Source organism: Zeus faber, assembly GCF_960531495.2.
Source record: "Zeus faber genome assembly, chromosome: 3".
In the NCBI taxonomy this organism is placed as follows: Eukaryota; Metazoa; Chordata; class Actinopteri; order Zeiformes; family Zeidae; genus Zeus; species Zeus faber.
Genome location: NC_137190.1, coordinates 14702264 through 14717263, shown reverse-complemented (window position 1 = coordinate 14717263; position 15000 = coordinate 14702264). Strand labels below are relative to the sequence as shown.

Genomic DNA, 15000 nt, shown 5'->3' with positions numbered 1-15000 from the left:
CTACGTCCGTCTCCACTTCTTTTGTCCCATTACATCCTACTCCCCTGTTGCATATCCACTGAAGTAAGAGATTAATAAAAATAAAAATAAAAAACACCTGGATAAGACAGATTCAAGTGCGTCGTGAAATCACTTTGTGCACGTCTGTGTGTGTGTACATGTTTGTCCTCTCACCGTTGGGCGTATCGGAGGGTTTCCAGGTGACATTTAGAGCGTGGGGTGACAAAGGGATGACCAGCGGTGCTGAAACATTCTCTGGTGTGCTCTCCTCAGTCTGGGCATGGCTGGGTGGGCTTAAGGTACACCCACCCGCTGTGCAGGCCTGACAAAATCACACACACACGCACCATGCACACGCGCACACGCACACACGCACACACACACGCACACACACACACGTACAGCTTAAACATTATTGCAAAGGTGCAACTCACAGCCCCAAGCCAATCACAATGGAAGATAATATTGATGGACACTGCATTTGTGTGTGTGTGTGTGTGCGTGCGTGCGTGTGTGCGTATCGTGCGCTCACAGCCACTGTGACGGTGTAGGCCGTCCCGGGGACCAGCTTGCGCAGGGTGTGCTCCTCATAAAGCTCAGAGCTGTTGTAAACAAGGCGGGGCTCTGCGCCGCCACGTGACAAAAAGAGGGCGTACGACTCCAGGAGGCCGTTCACCTGGGAAGGACGAGACCACCTGGGTGGGAGGAAGAGGAAGAGGAAGAGCCGAACGTCATACGTGGATAGCGCATGAAAACCAGAATTGTACATTTGATCTTTTTCCGCACATTGAGACATAATCACCAGAGAAATACTGCAGTTCGTAAGGTCACAACCCGCAGGGTAGGATATGTTCTGTTGAAATGTTTTTAATCTGTCTTCACATTCTTCACGGTGTAATAGCGGGCAGACTGTGAGGTTGCGAGCCGGATCTATAGCTGAACATCCTCCAAGTGATCGGGAGCCGAAAATTCATGTTGTCAACGGCAGCATCCCATCGGCCCCCTCTAAGCATGATCCGACCCGGGAAAATAGCGTCGTAACTCGTGAGGGGAATCACGTGACATACTGTACACCCGACCTAAGGCGAGCAACCCACTCATTTAAATCACTGATTCAGAGTTATGTCTTATTTACACTTTAATAAGGCATAAGGAGGAAAAAAAACACTGTAAATGTTTTGAATCCGTGATCCAGTTTCAACAATTGACCTTCCAGAGATACAGTTTAAGGTTTTTGGGGTTCCAGGGAGTTCCAGTCCTCCAAACAATTTGCCATATTGCTGTGTTTGTGTGTGTGTTTGTGTGTGTGTGTATGCGTGTGTGTATATTTATGTACGGAGACTGCGTGTGCACATACAGTGCACAAGCTTGAATGGGTGTCCACCTTGAACAAACACACACACACACACACACACACACACACACACACACACACACACACACACACACACACACACACACACACACACACACACACACACACACACACACACACACACACACACACAAACATGCACACACATCTCGCATATCAGCCAGTGGTGTCCTCTGGTCTTTATTTAGAACAAGGAAAGTCAATCCACCCTAGTACAGAGGGAGGGAGGGAGTATGAGAGGGGAAGGAAAAAAAAAAAATCTGAACTCTGATTATGTAAACGGTCTGTAATACGGTATATGCGGTATTAAGGTTTGAGACGAAGCCGAAAAAATAAATAAAGAGCACTGGACTCTTACACAGATTGATTGATTTTATCCATGAATTTGAAAAACATTGAGATTCTTCTTTTTTTTTTACAAATGTAATTGAAATTGAGATGAAAAAAAAATCACATTTGAATACAATAGTGTGTGTGATTTATTTATCCTTTTCATCGTTCTATCGGTGCATGTTGTACAACAATAGTTTGTGTTTCAAAGTCCGACATCTATCAGCTGAAGGTCCAGGAATGAGCACTAGGTTGTTATTAATTCAAACATTAAACGGTGACATGTACAGTAATGATTATGTCAATGTACATTATTCCGACTGCATGATCATACACAATAATGTTATATTTTCATGTTTATTTGGAGCGACTAATCTTCATTTTCTTAGTCAGGAATTGTTTTGTCAATAATAATAATAACAACAAAAAATAACATTTGGAATTAAGACAGAAAGTCATTAGTACAGAATTACAACAACAGCAAAAAGAACATCTCTTACATATATGTATATATGGGTTTTTTTCGGACTGGTCCTGTGCAGAAATTCTTGCTATTGATAAAAGCAACAGGGGAGGCTGTTTGGAGAGGTGATGGATTCTTTCTGCTTCCTTCCATTAAAGGCCACTTTTTGAATGACGGATGAGTGCGTGTTACCACACAATTAGCTACTTTGCTAATCTATCACATTTATTATAAGATTTATACGCTGTCGATTGTCAGAGTGATGTATGGCCATTTTGGGAATCGCTAAATCAAAGGGGAGTTGTGATAATTTGTATAATAATTCATTGTAATAATGGTTTGAGAAGCCATTGGTTTCAGAAGTGCTTTAAGGAATTATTAACAGATAATGAGGCGCTATCGGAGATTTCAGACGGTAACAACAGATATGTGACCGCACATGGTCACTTAAAAATGAAAAGGAAAATGATTTTCCCGGCTCTCTTTATTTTCTGAATTCTCTCACATTACATACGAGGCAATAATGGTCATGATCGGTATTTATGGATGTGTAAAAACAGCTTTTAACAAGAAAAACCTTTGTCCGACGTGTGTGTCTGTCTGTCTGTCTGTCTCCTTCCATTTTCCATCTATCTCAATACCTAAAAAAAGCAAGGGTGGAGAACACACACGTTTTCCATAACTCTCTCAGTACTTATCAGCTATGTTTAGTAACACTGATTATTTAAAGTTTATTATTATAATTATTATTATTGTTATTATTATCCTTGTTCTCTCTCTCTTTCAGTCTTACTGTGGACGAACGACGTGCTGCCGGCTGTTCTATTCCGCTCTTCTCACAGACACAATGGCTACGTATTGACCCGGTGTGATCTCCTAACCTCCGCCTATTACCAATCTGCTAACAAGGCAATAAGAAATCCTTCTGCACCTTCCCAACATCTCTTATGCTGTAGATGTGCTGCATTTCTGGGTGTAGCGGCGATAACGTTGCAGGGAGCCTGCGTGCTCACACACACACACACACACACACACACACACAAAAGGAAAACCTCCACATTATTAATCGAGCAACAGTTATTCCAGAGCTTTGGTGGTAAACTGTATATTTTCGGCATTTTAGGACTGATTACCTTTAGGTGTGTTATTAGTTGTTTTTTTTAGAGATTGCTGCCTACCTGTGAATCTGTTCCATTCTCTTGTCGACGGATTTAAGTTGAAAATGATGAACGATGGCTCTGCTTACTGTATTCTACCAAACAATTAACATCTTAACGCATATTCACGTGTGCTTTATCACGCACACATATCCACCATCTCTCGTACCTTTGCAGGGTTGACGCATGATAGCCTCACACAGGCACGCGCGCACACACACACACACACACACCGACTGCAATTTACTCCTTCACCATTCTGTCATTTGCCCTCTCTTCTCCTTCCTCTGTCCATTGTTTTAGTGTGTCTGGGTGTGTGTGAGCGTGCGCGTGTGTGTTTGTGTGTATGTATGTGTGTGTGTGTGTGTGTGTGTAAAAGTCAATCTGTGTGAAAGCCATTAGTGCCCTGACTGTCACTTAGGACTCACTGCAGGAGGGCACAGTGCCACACACACATACACGCACACACACCCACACACACACAGGAACATTTGCACATGAACATAATATAAAACAGTGCAGAGATCCATCTTTCTCTCTCTCCTCCCCCTACAGGTGAAAGGTCAAGTGCAACAGAATATTCTGCATGCTAAACAAAACTGCAGAAGGTCACTCCCTTTCTTCCTCTCTTTCTATTTCCAACGTATGCAGCAGGGTGCATGCCGGGCATTATGAGCCACAAATGCACAACAAGATATCTTTCATCAGCCCTCTCCCTCTCCCTCTCTCTCTCTCTCTCTCTCTCTCTCTCTCTCTCTCTCTCTCTCTCTCTTCCTTATACCAATATTCTCAGAGTACACACTGCTTCTCATAAATAGAGAAACACAAACGGAGTGCAGACATTATTTTCAATAAAGCCACTGAAGTTACTACGTTACAATTATCAATGTACAAATATCTATAAACCTACTGATTTTTATTACCATTTTTTTTTGCTTTATAATGAGGTATTCCAACATTTTATTTCATTTCACATAAAACAAATAAACCTTGTGTATGTGCGCGTATGTGCGTGTGCGTGCGCGTGTGTGTACTTACTCCACCAGGATAGTCCGAGCATCAAGCAGGGTCAGAACGGGGGGTTGGAGCGGTCCGGGAGGGAGCTGGGAGGTCACCATGGTAACCTGGGAGCTGTTGGTACAGCCTGCTGAGGTACACACACTCAGCACCACAACATGGGTGGAGTACACACCTAGACCTGTAAACACACGCACGCACGCACACAGACACACACACACACACACACACACACACACATACACACACACACTGTATAACATATTGTATATAGTGAATTCAACTTAGTATATCATGCTTCATTAAGCAGCTTAAGCAGAACATTTTAGCTGTGCCACGGCACCTCTGGAAAACAGTGCATATTTTTCCACCACCACCGCGTTCACTTCCAGATTTTGCTGATGAGCTTTTGAGCCTTTCATATTTTTCCCCAACCAGTGAGAGATAATATCTGCATCAAGAAACACCAGGGTTATTCAACAAGGTTTTTAAAGGCGGCCTGATTATGGAATATCTTTCAGAACAATTTTTTTATTTACATTGCAAAATTCTGGGAACTTAACAGACCAGGCTGAAGTAAAACTATTGAATCACATTTTACAACTAAAAAGAGTGGAGTAATTCCAACAAGTGAAAAAAAGAAAATAGTATGGTATATTTTCATGTACTTCCATACACATAGCCCTTCTACGGCGCAGTCACGTGACTCACCTGGTCACATTGGTAACCTACACACTGACCTATTTTTCACTGTTGTGTTTCTTAACCTTAAACTGCAATTAGGAAAATTGGGCCATGCTATTTTCTGCATAGACTTGAGGATCGCTCTGTTATTTCAGCCCCCAATCGTGTCTCTCTCTCCATCACTGCATCCCTCACGGCTTTCACGTTTATCTCTGCACTTCTTTCATTCTTCCTTTTTATCTTCTACTCTACCTCACAGCTGCATGCGCTGCCCACTGTCGCAGGGAATTGTGCCTCCAACTCTCTCTTTGTGCATTATCATCGAGTCTGGCCCCTATAATTACCATGTCCGTAATCCTCCCAATCAGTGTGAACATCAGACACTCTGCATTATTAGCCTGGCGTGGATAAGAAACACAACCCACACACAAGCACACACACACACACAAACGCTTGTTACTTCATTAACTAAAACACATTAGCACACACAAGCTGGTAAGAGTAGCGTGGGATGAAGTAATGATGACACTAAGTACAGTGGGTTTCGCAGGAGTGTGTGTGTGTGTGTGCGTGTGTGCGTGCGTGCGTGTGTGTGTGTGTGTGAGCATCTGGTGCAGCGTGCCCACGATCTCGTCTCAGTGGTGTGACATGGGTCTCTTTAGTGACTCCTTTCAAAGCAAAAAGCATTTGTGTGTTTTTGTGTGTATGTGTGTGTTTAAGCGTGTGTGTATTTGCATAATTGTACTCTTTGTTTCTCTGGTGCTTCATTTCAAAATGTGTGGGTATGTAAGAATGTGGAAAGCGTGTATATGTGTGTGTGTGTGTGTGTGTGTGTGTGTGTGTGTGTATTTAACACTCCTTTTGAAAGTGTTATTCCCTCGGTAAGAACTGAGATGCTCTGCTCTTTCAAATGCTAATCCCCCTACTCCATCCTGCTTTTCGACACTCTTCCTCTCTTTACACTCAGCCTTCGTGCCTTCACATTAACGAGGCCGCAGAACACTGCTTTTACTCAAACACACAGACACACACACACACACACACACACACACACACACACACACACACACTCTTTTTTGCCTACCAGTGATGTTGAGTCGTGTAGCGTTCCCCCTGTAGATGGTTCTGTCATTGTGGTGGAGAATGTACTCTGTGATGCGTCCGTTGGGCCTTAAAGACAGCGAGATGGAAGTCACATGAGAGCAGAGTTACAAGTTACAAGTTACAAGTACAAGTTACAAGTTACGCCTCAAATCTTACATCTTAATCATATATGATATTAATATATGTCCATCCAGATTTAAATAAATTCTTGTCATGCGGCATGGAGGTCAAAGGTCAGCAGGGTAGGTTACATGGTACCTTGCTGGCGGTTGCCAGGCGACATAGAGGGCAGAGGATGATGGGATGCCCACTGGGGGAGACACCGCCTCCGGAGCTGGATATGTATATGAAACAAGTATATAGTAATATGTAGTGAAAACAACAACTACTTATGACTCAATGCAAATGATAAACTACTATATAGTGAGTAAATATGGCAATCTGGCATAAGATTACAATTAGTTTGTTGTTGTTTTGTTTTTTAAGTGACGGAACTTATTTGAATTAAAATGTATCCCAGCATGGTTTTTAACTTTGCGAAAAAAACAGCGACAGATGGAGAGATAATAACTTAAACAAGGGAAAAAATATGCTGTTCTTATACCAGCGACAGTGTGAATGTAACAGTCTGTGTGCGTGTGTGTGTGTGTGTGTGTGTGGGATGGCAGCAAAAGCGAGCGCGTGTTTTGAGAAAAGCAGGTTTTCCTCCTGTCTTGATTACACAGTCTAACGGGAAACCCTGCACTCTGAGGGGATCGATACAGTAGTCTGTGTAGTTTTCTAATTTTTTTTCACTTCAGATTGATTTTTACTCTCCCGGCACTGACCCCGCCATCACATTATCTCCCCAACAAGGCCAGTTAGCCCAACGCAGATTAATGCAGCGCTGAGGGACAAACGCTGTTTGAGGACAATCGCCTCCTTTCCCTTTTCCTTCCGTACATATTCTTCCAGATCATTGGTGCTGCACCTTCCTCAGGCGTACTGAAGCTCCACCTCCCGCTCTCAGCACAGCCACCGGGAGTACAGGCACTGACGGTGACAAGGTAACGAGTGAACGGAGTCAGGCCCGACAGCAAGCCTGGATCAAAAAAATAAACAGCAGAGGAGAAAGAATAACTCTGATGTGAAATATGAACTGGGAATCGCGTTCAGGAAGTAACATGCTTTCAGTTTTTGGCTCCTTGATTTGACAAAAAATACAGGCGGTTTCTTCGGTAGCGTTTATGTTTAAAGTTTTATTTGTGTGTGTGTGTGTTTGTCTGGGGAGGGGAAGTATTATGTACATTAAAATATAACATGCACACTATGACATGGTATCATACAACCACCATGTGACTGGGTCGACTGCCTGAGATGACTGACAACAAAAGGACGTTCATCTCAGGAAACACCATGAACATCCTCAGTCATAGAGTGAAATTCAGTTAAATGACTCCGAGTGAAATATCTTTGCTTTCGTTAAAAATACATATGCAATTGTATAACATTAACAAATATGTACTTGTACAAGCATATGCAAACTAATGGCTATCGTTGATGTTAAATGACCACTTTGCAATATCGGAGAGATGCAGAGATGAAGAGACTTGAAATGCTCCAAAATATTGTATTATTTTAGATGTATTATTATTATTATTATTATTATTATTATTATTATTATTATTATTAATAATAATAATAATAATAATAATAATAATAATAATAATAATAGTTTGTATTTATATAGCATATAGCATTTATGTTGTTGTCAGCATACACATAACGCAAAGATTTATTTTTCGTACATTCATCACTCAGCCTCAACCCCAAGGTCTTCCTCTCCTTATCCACTTGCTGTTTTGTGTTGACCTCCCCTACTTCTTAACCTTCCCTCCCTTTACTTCCTTTGCCTGCGATTGGACGTATTTCTCTGTAAATTCTGTCTTTCTTTCTCACCCTATCCCACCCCCCTTTTTTTTTGTTTAATTAGGGGCCAGGGCCCCACTCGGCAGCCATTACATCCTCATTTGCTTTCTGTGATTTTCTTTAAGACGTTGGTGTAATTCTGCAGTCAGGTGTCAGGGCCGTCATAAATTAACCAGAAACCTTCTCGTAGTGGACTGAATGTCTGGCAAAGACACAGGTGGGGAACAACGGGGTGAGGGACGAAGGAGAGAGGGGGGGACAGAGAGAGAGAGAGACAGAGTGAGAGAGCGAGAGGGAGATGTCCAATCTTCATATTTGCCTGGAGACATGGCAGAGTGGGCGAGAGCGGGGACGAATCGCTGCGGCGGATTCAAACATCATCACCGCCGTAAAACGACAAAGAGAGATGCCAGAGTATGACATCATGGGGGTAGTCCTGAGTGTCTCGTTCCAAATGGAGACAGTCTTCTGGAGCTGGGGACTTGCCAAGGAGACATTAGCTGGCTTGCCTGGGGCAATGCGTCTTCCTTGTGTGCGTGTGTGTGAGTGAATGTGCGTTATTTATTTGTATGTATATATGGAGGATGCAAGTAGCGGTCCGCCCGCTACATCTCACGCCTCCCTATACAGTACAGAGGCAAGCATGTGAGAAAAGTCTGTTTATGTCCTTATCAGGGATGTTAACAATGAATCTACTGTCATTTAATTGCTAATAAGAATTTAATAGATTAAGATTTTGTCTTATAAGAACTGAACAATATGCTTTGTGGGGCAGAAGTCGTTTCGGGGTCAAAAATACCCAGCCAGGAAGTAGTAGTACTCACTGGCACGACAGGGGGGCAGTCGTGGAAAAGAAGCCCAGTGGGGCAGGAAGTAGTAGAAGTAGACGGAGGCTTCCGGGAGAACGACAAACAACAAACACGGCTGCACGCGCCAAACGGGAGCTTCTCGATGCCGAGGAGGAACCTATGTTTATTGTTGCTCAACAACTAATGCTGCGTTCAGATGGAGCTCGGTAGAACGGGAACGGGACAACGTCGCTTTCTGAGCGGCACAGGGCAGGAAGAAAAAACCCAGGGGGAGGGAGAGGTACAACAGAAAAACCAAACAAACGATATGTTGCTATGGTGATGACTCCAATAAAATATATTAAACTAAATGATTTTGTGTCTGTTTGTATACAAGAATTTTAGTAATTTTATCAGCGTCTCGTTGTCCATATTTGCACCAGACTTGATCTGCTACGTGACATCTGACTCATTCCGTCGCGAGACGGCAAAAAAGTTTAAATATTCAACTCGCCCAGAGACGGGTTGTAAATATTCCTGTAAATGTGAACCAGCTCAGTGACTCTCAACTTGAACTTCCCCATATTGAAATGAAATGGAATAAACTGAGGATAAACGCCCCTCACGGCAAGTCACAAAATCTCAGTGGTGCGTGACGTGGCGAAGGTCCCCTCGCACCGTGGCGCACCCCCTGGTGACGTCATTAGCTTTTATGTTATCAATTTATCGACGATTGATTGTTCAGGTTAACAACTATCGATGAAGGAAATTACTTTACATTTGAATCCCTCGTCCTCGAAGTCTAGAGGTGGAAAGAGGCCAAAATAAGCTGGACATGACATCACTGGTGGAATGCTCTTATTATGCAATGTTTGGTTAAAGTAAGTGTTTCAAAGTAATTTTGCACTGCTGCTTGCATTAAACAGGAATTATGTTAATGGTTGGACTTGGATGAATTGTTTTGAACGTACTCAGAAGTTCTCCGTACTCAGAAGTTCTCAGACCTCTTTACTTGAGTAAAACAAGAACCCTGACACAAAATGACGAGTACTGTAGCTTTCACCGTCAGAATAAAGTTTGCTTTTCAAATGTAACATCGTAAAAGTTCAGGCCTCTGAATATATACTTAAGTTAGTACAGTAACAAAGTACTTTGTTACTTTCCACCACCGTGCATGTGTGTGTAGGTGTATTCTCATTACCTGTGTAATTCCCATCGGCCTGGTGTGTGGTTCTGACGGGTAGCGCATCGGGGCGGTCGGCCTCGTACGCCCTGAGCTCATACCTGTCAATCAGCCCTCTGACATCACCGGTGGGCGGAGACCAGTGCACCTTAGCAGTGAAGCCACTCCCACCTGCCACCACACGGGGAGGGGCGATGGACTTGGGCACTGGGGAAAGAAAGAAAGAAAGAAGGAAAGACAGACAGGGTAATGAGGTATTATGCGACAGTATCACATGTTCTACATATTAAAGTGCCACTAAGAGTGGCTTAGCAGTCATCAGGGGAGGGAGACGAGGTGCAAAACTTGAAAGAATTAAAAAGAAAAAAGGGGAGAGGAAACGATGCTCTGGCTCGACCCGGAAAACAGTGTGATATAATTTAAGCGAAAAAAATGACAAAAACAAAAAATAAAATAAAATGATTGAAGCAAATGAAGCAACGAGGAAATAAAAGACTGAAAATAGAAGAGAGGAAGAAAAAAGGAGAGGGGGAGAGGGAGAGAGTAAAGAAGAGGCATCTCCCATCTCTGTGTTTTAATAGGCCCAGTAAATCATACCCAGCCATTAGCATAAATACTATTTATGAGAGTTGTAACTTTTTCAGCACTGATTTAATACAGCCAGCCATTCATTCTGAGCCGTATTTCACAGCAATCAGCCTCGTTCGCTCGCTGCAGTCGGCTTCACACCTCGTCTCCTCCACTGCTTTCCTCTCCTTCTCTCTCAGACTTGGCCTCATCGCTTACCGCTTCTCTTTTATAGACTACATTCCTTTCCCCTCTGCCCGGATGCTCCGTCCATCCGTATGTACGCGTGTATGTCAGCCCCACTAGGGTCTTTTTGTGCTCATCACAGCCAAAATATTTGGATTTTGCATTGGTTTTCTCAAGAACCTGCGGTGCTTTCACGATACAACGAGAACAGTGGTTGAGAATTCAGTTGACAATTCTCTATGTGTGTTCCACAACAATATCGCAGGAGATACAAAACACTGGAAACGAATTAGCACGTTCTTTAGGCATTTATTTTGGGAGGTAGATGTGAGTGGTTCCTTTCCCTGCCATTCCTCACTTTTTCCCTCTCCCTCTCTCCCTCTCTCTCTCTCTCTCTCTCTCTCTCTCTCTCTCGCTCTCTGGCTCATCGTCGGAGCCAGAAAGACACCTTCCAGTATATCGTTCAATGCTAAAGAGCAGCTTTATTTTCCACCAGGGAGCAGACGGACTGCTCTGGGTCAACAGCCTTTTACTGTGATGCCCTTTATGGAGGCCTTATTAATCTCTCATATAATATCCCCAGCCAGGGATCCTTCCCACGTATGAGGAAGTAATGGTTTTATTTTCTCTAATTTCAATACATGGAAGGGAAAAAGGTAGAATAAATGGAATGTTTGCTCCGCATTTCGCTGCTCTTATAAATGTTTGGTAAATAATTTTAACAAAAAGCAACTTTCGTCCTGAATCATGGATCCGCACAAAAATTTTGTCTACTTTGTCCAGAAAGACAAAAAAAAACCAATAGTTTATATGTAGTAAGTCGTCCAAGGCACTACCCTATAAAAAGTGTATTGTATCTTATCTTAATTCAAACACACACACACACACACACACACACACACTAGAACACAAATTAACCCACTTCTGAAGTCAATATGGATTTGCAGGTCTGTGTGTGTTACCTGTGCTTCGACTGCGTCCCCGCTGCCAAGGTCCTACTGACCATCCACCTGCAGCGGTTGCCACAAACCTATACAGGTACTCTGAAGAAGATGTATTAGAATAGATGAGAAAGTTGATTCAATATGTGCTTTTGTGAAACAAAGAACTGAGTTGAATCATGGAGGTGTAACTCTCATTTTCAGTGTACGGTTCAGATGTTTTTACAACCGGTTTGCATCTCTTTCTCGCGTGTCTAAATGCGAGCCTCCTAATCCTCACCAGTGAAAGGCTGCAGACCATAATCCTGAGCGTGCGTGTCTCTGCCAGTATACACCAACACTGAATCATTTCCACGACAGAGGAAGCGGCTGTCGCTGGTGGAACAGCCGTCTAGGTAGACTCTAACGGAGTGCTGAGAGGCGACTGACAGGTTTACAGTCAGAACGGCTGGAGGGTCGGTTTCATCACTTCTGATCGTCAAAGCCCTCAAACAGCCTCCAAAACCTGTGAAAGGAGAGGGGGAGGAAAGGCGCAAGGAAAAGAATAGACAGAAAAAAAAATCGAATAAAAAGAATTCTTGCTTTTTTTGATTCTTGAATTGAATTTGAATTCACAAAACGTACGTCAGACTTGGGAATCCCAAATTTGTACATGTACCTGTAAACAGTATATATCGGTTAACAAAAACTATAACATTCAGTTCTAATATTTCAGTTTTACGAAGTTTGGAAGTTACGCAAACATTTTCTCAACACCATAGTCACAAATTAATTGAAATATTTAATTTGTGTTTTTGACTGAATTCGTTCCATGACAAATTTTTGCACGACTCCTGGAAAGCCGTTCTCACTATGTATTAATATAGCAATTTATCCTGTGCATAGAATCACATTTAGTATATTTTTGCACATTCGGATTTCTTTTGTTGTCTTTTTAGTTTTTTCAGACTGTTGTATATGAAAATGTAAATCTAAACGAAATGTCCCGCCGGATACCAAGCCATATATAAAGATGTTTGTGTGTGAGTTGCGGAGCCACAATGTACCGTTTCTGTGGCTCCGTCTATGGAGTCCCGGGTGGCTGAGCTGGGTGGGCACGCCCCCCAAATAAACGGGCGAATCCACTCTCAGCCCCAGTGGCCCTCCCGCGCCGCTCAACTGTTCCTCCCAATCGTTGACGGCGGCGGAGATAAGCGAGCCCCGTTTGGCCAACGAGAGCCGGTTCCAGTCGCCGTCGCAGTAGCTAAGCCCCACCCACATGCTGAGCTCCGTCACATGACCCCCCCAGGACACTGTGAAGGAGAGGAGGCCACTTTCCAGCTCCACCTGCAGAACACACACACACACACACACACACACACACACACACACACACACACACACACACACACACACACACACACACACACACACACACACACACACACACACACACACACACACACACACAGAAAGGAAGCTTTCCGGTTATTGAGTTTCATGGTTGAATGTATATGTGTACGGCGTGTGTGTGTGTGTGTGTGTGTGTGTGTGTGTGTGTGTGTGTGTGTGTGTGTGTGTGTGTGTGTGTGTGTGTGCTATTCACCAGCATGTAGTCATCAGAGTGTGTGTTGTACGCAAAGAGAAGAAGGGCATTGAGCTGGTCCGTTCTGAACTCCAGAGTAACGTCAAACTTGTCACCGCCACTGAACACGTCCCGGTCCAACATCAAAAACCCTGAAACGACAGAGACACCACAGGATGCAAACTGGACAGGTGACCACAATAATAACAACGGATCTTTTAATGTTTCAAAAGTTGATTAACGCAACTTTGAAACCACTTCCAGAATCTGTAACCTTATTGACATCCAAAGTTTGAAATAGGATTCACAGGTGGGGTGGGGCAATACACTCGGCTCATGGTTCAGTGAACAAAGTTTCACACATCATGATTGTAGGGGATTCTTTCTTTATCTCTTTGCCATTAAACAAGCGAAAACAGTGAATGAAAGTATAAAAAAGTATACGTATTTCTTACAGCTTCTTCTATTAGTTTTTCTTTCTTTTATCGTTCTAAGTGCAGATAATAGAATTATGAAATCCATGAGGTTTTAAAAGCAGACACTTATCGAAATAAAATCAATTCTAATCATTTTTGATTCCAATGCCCACTGCCAAATCAAATTATAAAGTGTGGCAAAATATATCATCACAGGCCTTACAGCAGGTCATTTCAGTGAATACACATGTGGCAGAAAATTTTCATTTTTTCATTTTTCAATCTTCCAATCTACAAATCTGATCATTCACGCAACGTTTGACAATGGCGTTTAACAAAATGCGTTATCACATATTTGAACCACTGTCACCAATTTGGGATCACTACAATGAACTTACACCAATGTTATTAGTAACATTTCAGGAATTTCCCACCTTGCCCCAGAAAATGAGCCCCGTCGTCAGCCTGGACCAGACATCCCTCCCAGCTCTCGTAGGCCTCCGCCTTCTCCGCAGCGCTCGACCAATCCAGAGGCTTCCAAGTCTCCGTCGGACGATCGGTGTGCTTCAGTTCCACATCTCTCAGGCAACCAGAGAAGCCGTTTCGCACCAGCCGGGCACTCCCTAAACAACACACGAGAGTGCAGTTTAAATACAAAAAGGAAAATAAAGCAAGACCGTCGTTTTGTGCATCAGTTTGAGGTTGTCGTCCATTGATGTTTTACTATGAGATTACCATGACATACGTATGATTTATTATTATTAGGGCATGCGTCGATAGACTACAGAAAGATAGAAAGTAATCAGTATCAGCGTCAAATTGAAAAGAGCCTGTTAAAATAGGTTCTAGTGGGTAGATTCTTGAAAGGTTGTCCTGGTCCCGCTAACAACTACAATGACCCAAATTTTTGTCAGAGGTACTTCATACTCATACTTCATACTTTGTATTTTTTTAAGGGGACCTTATTAACTCATGATCAGACAGAACTAGGTGTCTCAGGAGGGAGGCTCCTCCCACTGACCCAGCCCGTCAAGAACAGGATGTGTTTAGAGGCATGTTGGAATGGCTAGAATACATGATCTCAGTGGTATTTTCAGAAAAAAAATTTTTTTGGACCTCAAAGACCTATATTACCTTGTTGAAAAGAAGCATAATAGGTGCCCTTTAATTCCGTTTTAAAAAGTGGCAGCGATCATCAATCATACATATGACATCAAAATGTGGTCACCTATGTCCTGTCTGAGTACGGGGAAGTCTTCAGGCAGGCCTCCAACAAACAGCCCTGTGTTCTCACCGATGATGCTGCTGCCGCTGGAG

The 15000-nt window shown here is 43.0% G+C and overlaps 1 protein-coding gene across 1 annotated transcript in view; it reads right to left on the bottom strand.

The window, feature by feature from the left end:
- The window catches only part of ush2a (Usher syndrome 2A (autosomal recessive, mild)), a gene marked incomplete at both ends in the record, with an annotated part of 168128 nt that overhangs the window by 111436 nt on the left and 41692 nt on the right, over positions 1-15000 (bottom strand). Inside the window, 13 exon segments of the mRNA XM_079997229.1 lie at positions 175-322; positions 533-695; positions 4364-4517; positions 6111-6196; positions 7073-7211; positions 8863-8931; positions 10028-10216; positions 11725-11805; positions 11984-12208; positions 12750-13029; positions 13289-13419; positions 14118-14306; positions 14912-15000. The exon segment at positions 14912-15000 is cut by the window's right edge and continues 13 nt beyond it. Of these exon segments, the coding sequence (XP_079853355.1) occupies positions 175-322; positions 533-695; positions 4364-4517; positions 6111-6196; positions 7073-7211; positions 8863-8931; positions 10028-10216; positions 11725-11805; positions 11984-12208; positions 12750-13029; positions 13289-13419; positions 14118-14306; positions 14912-15000 (1943 nt within the window).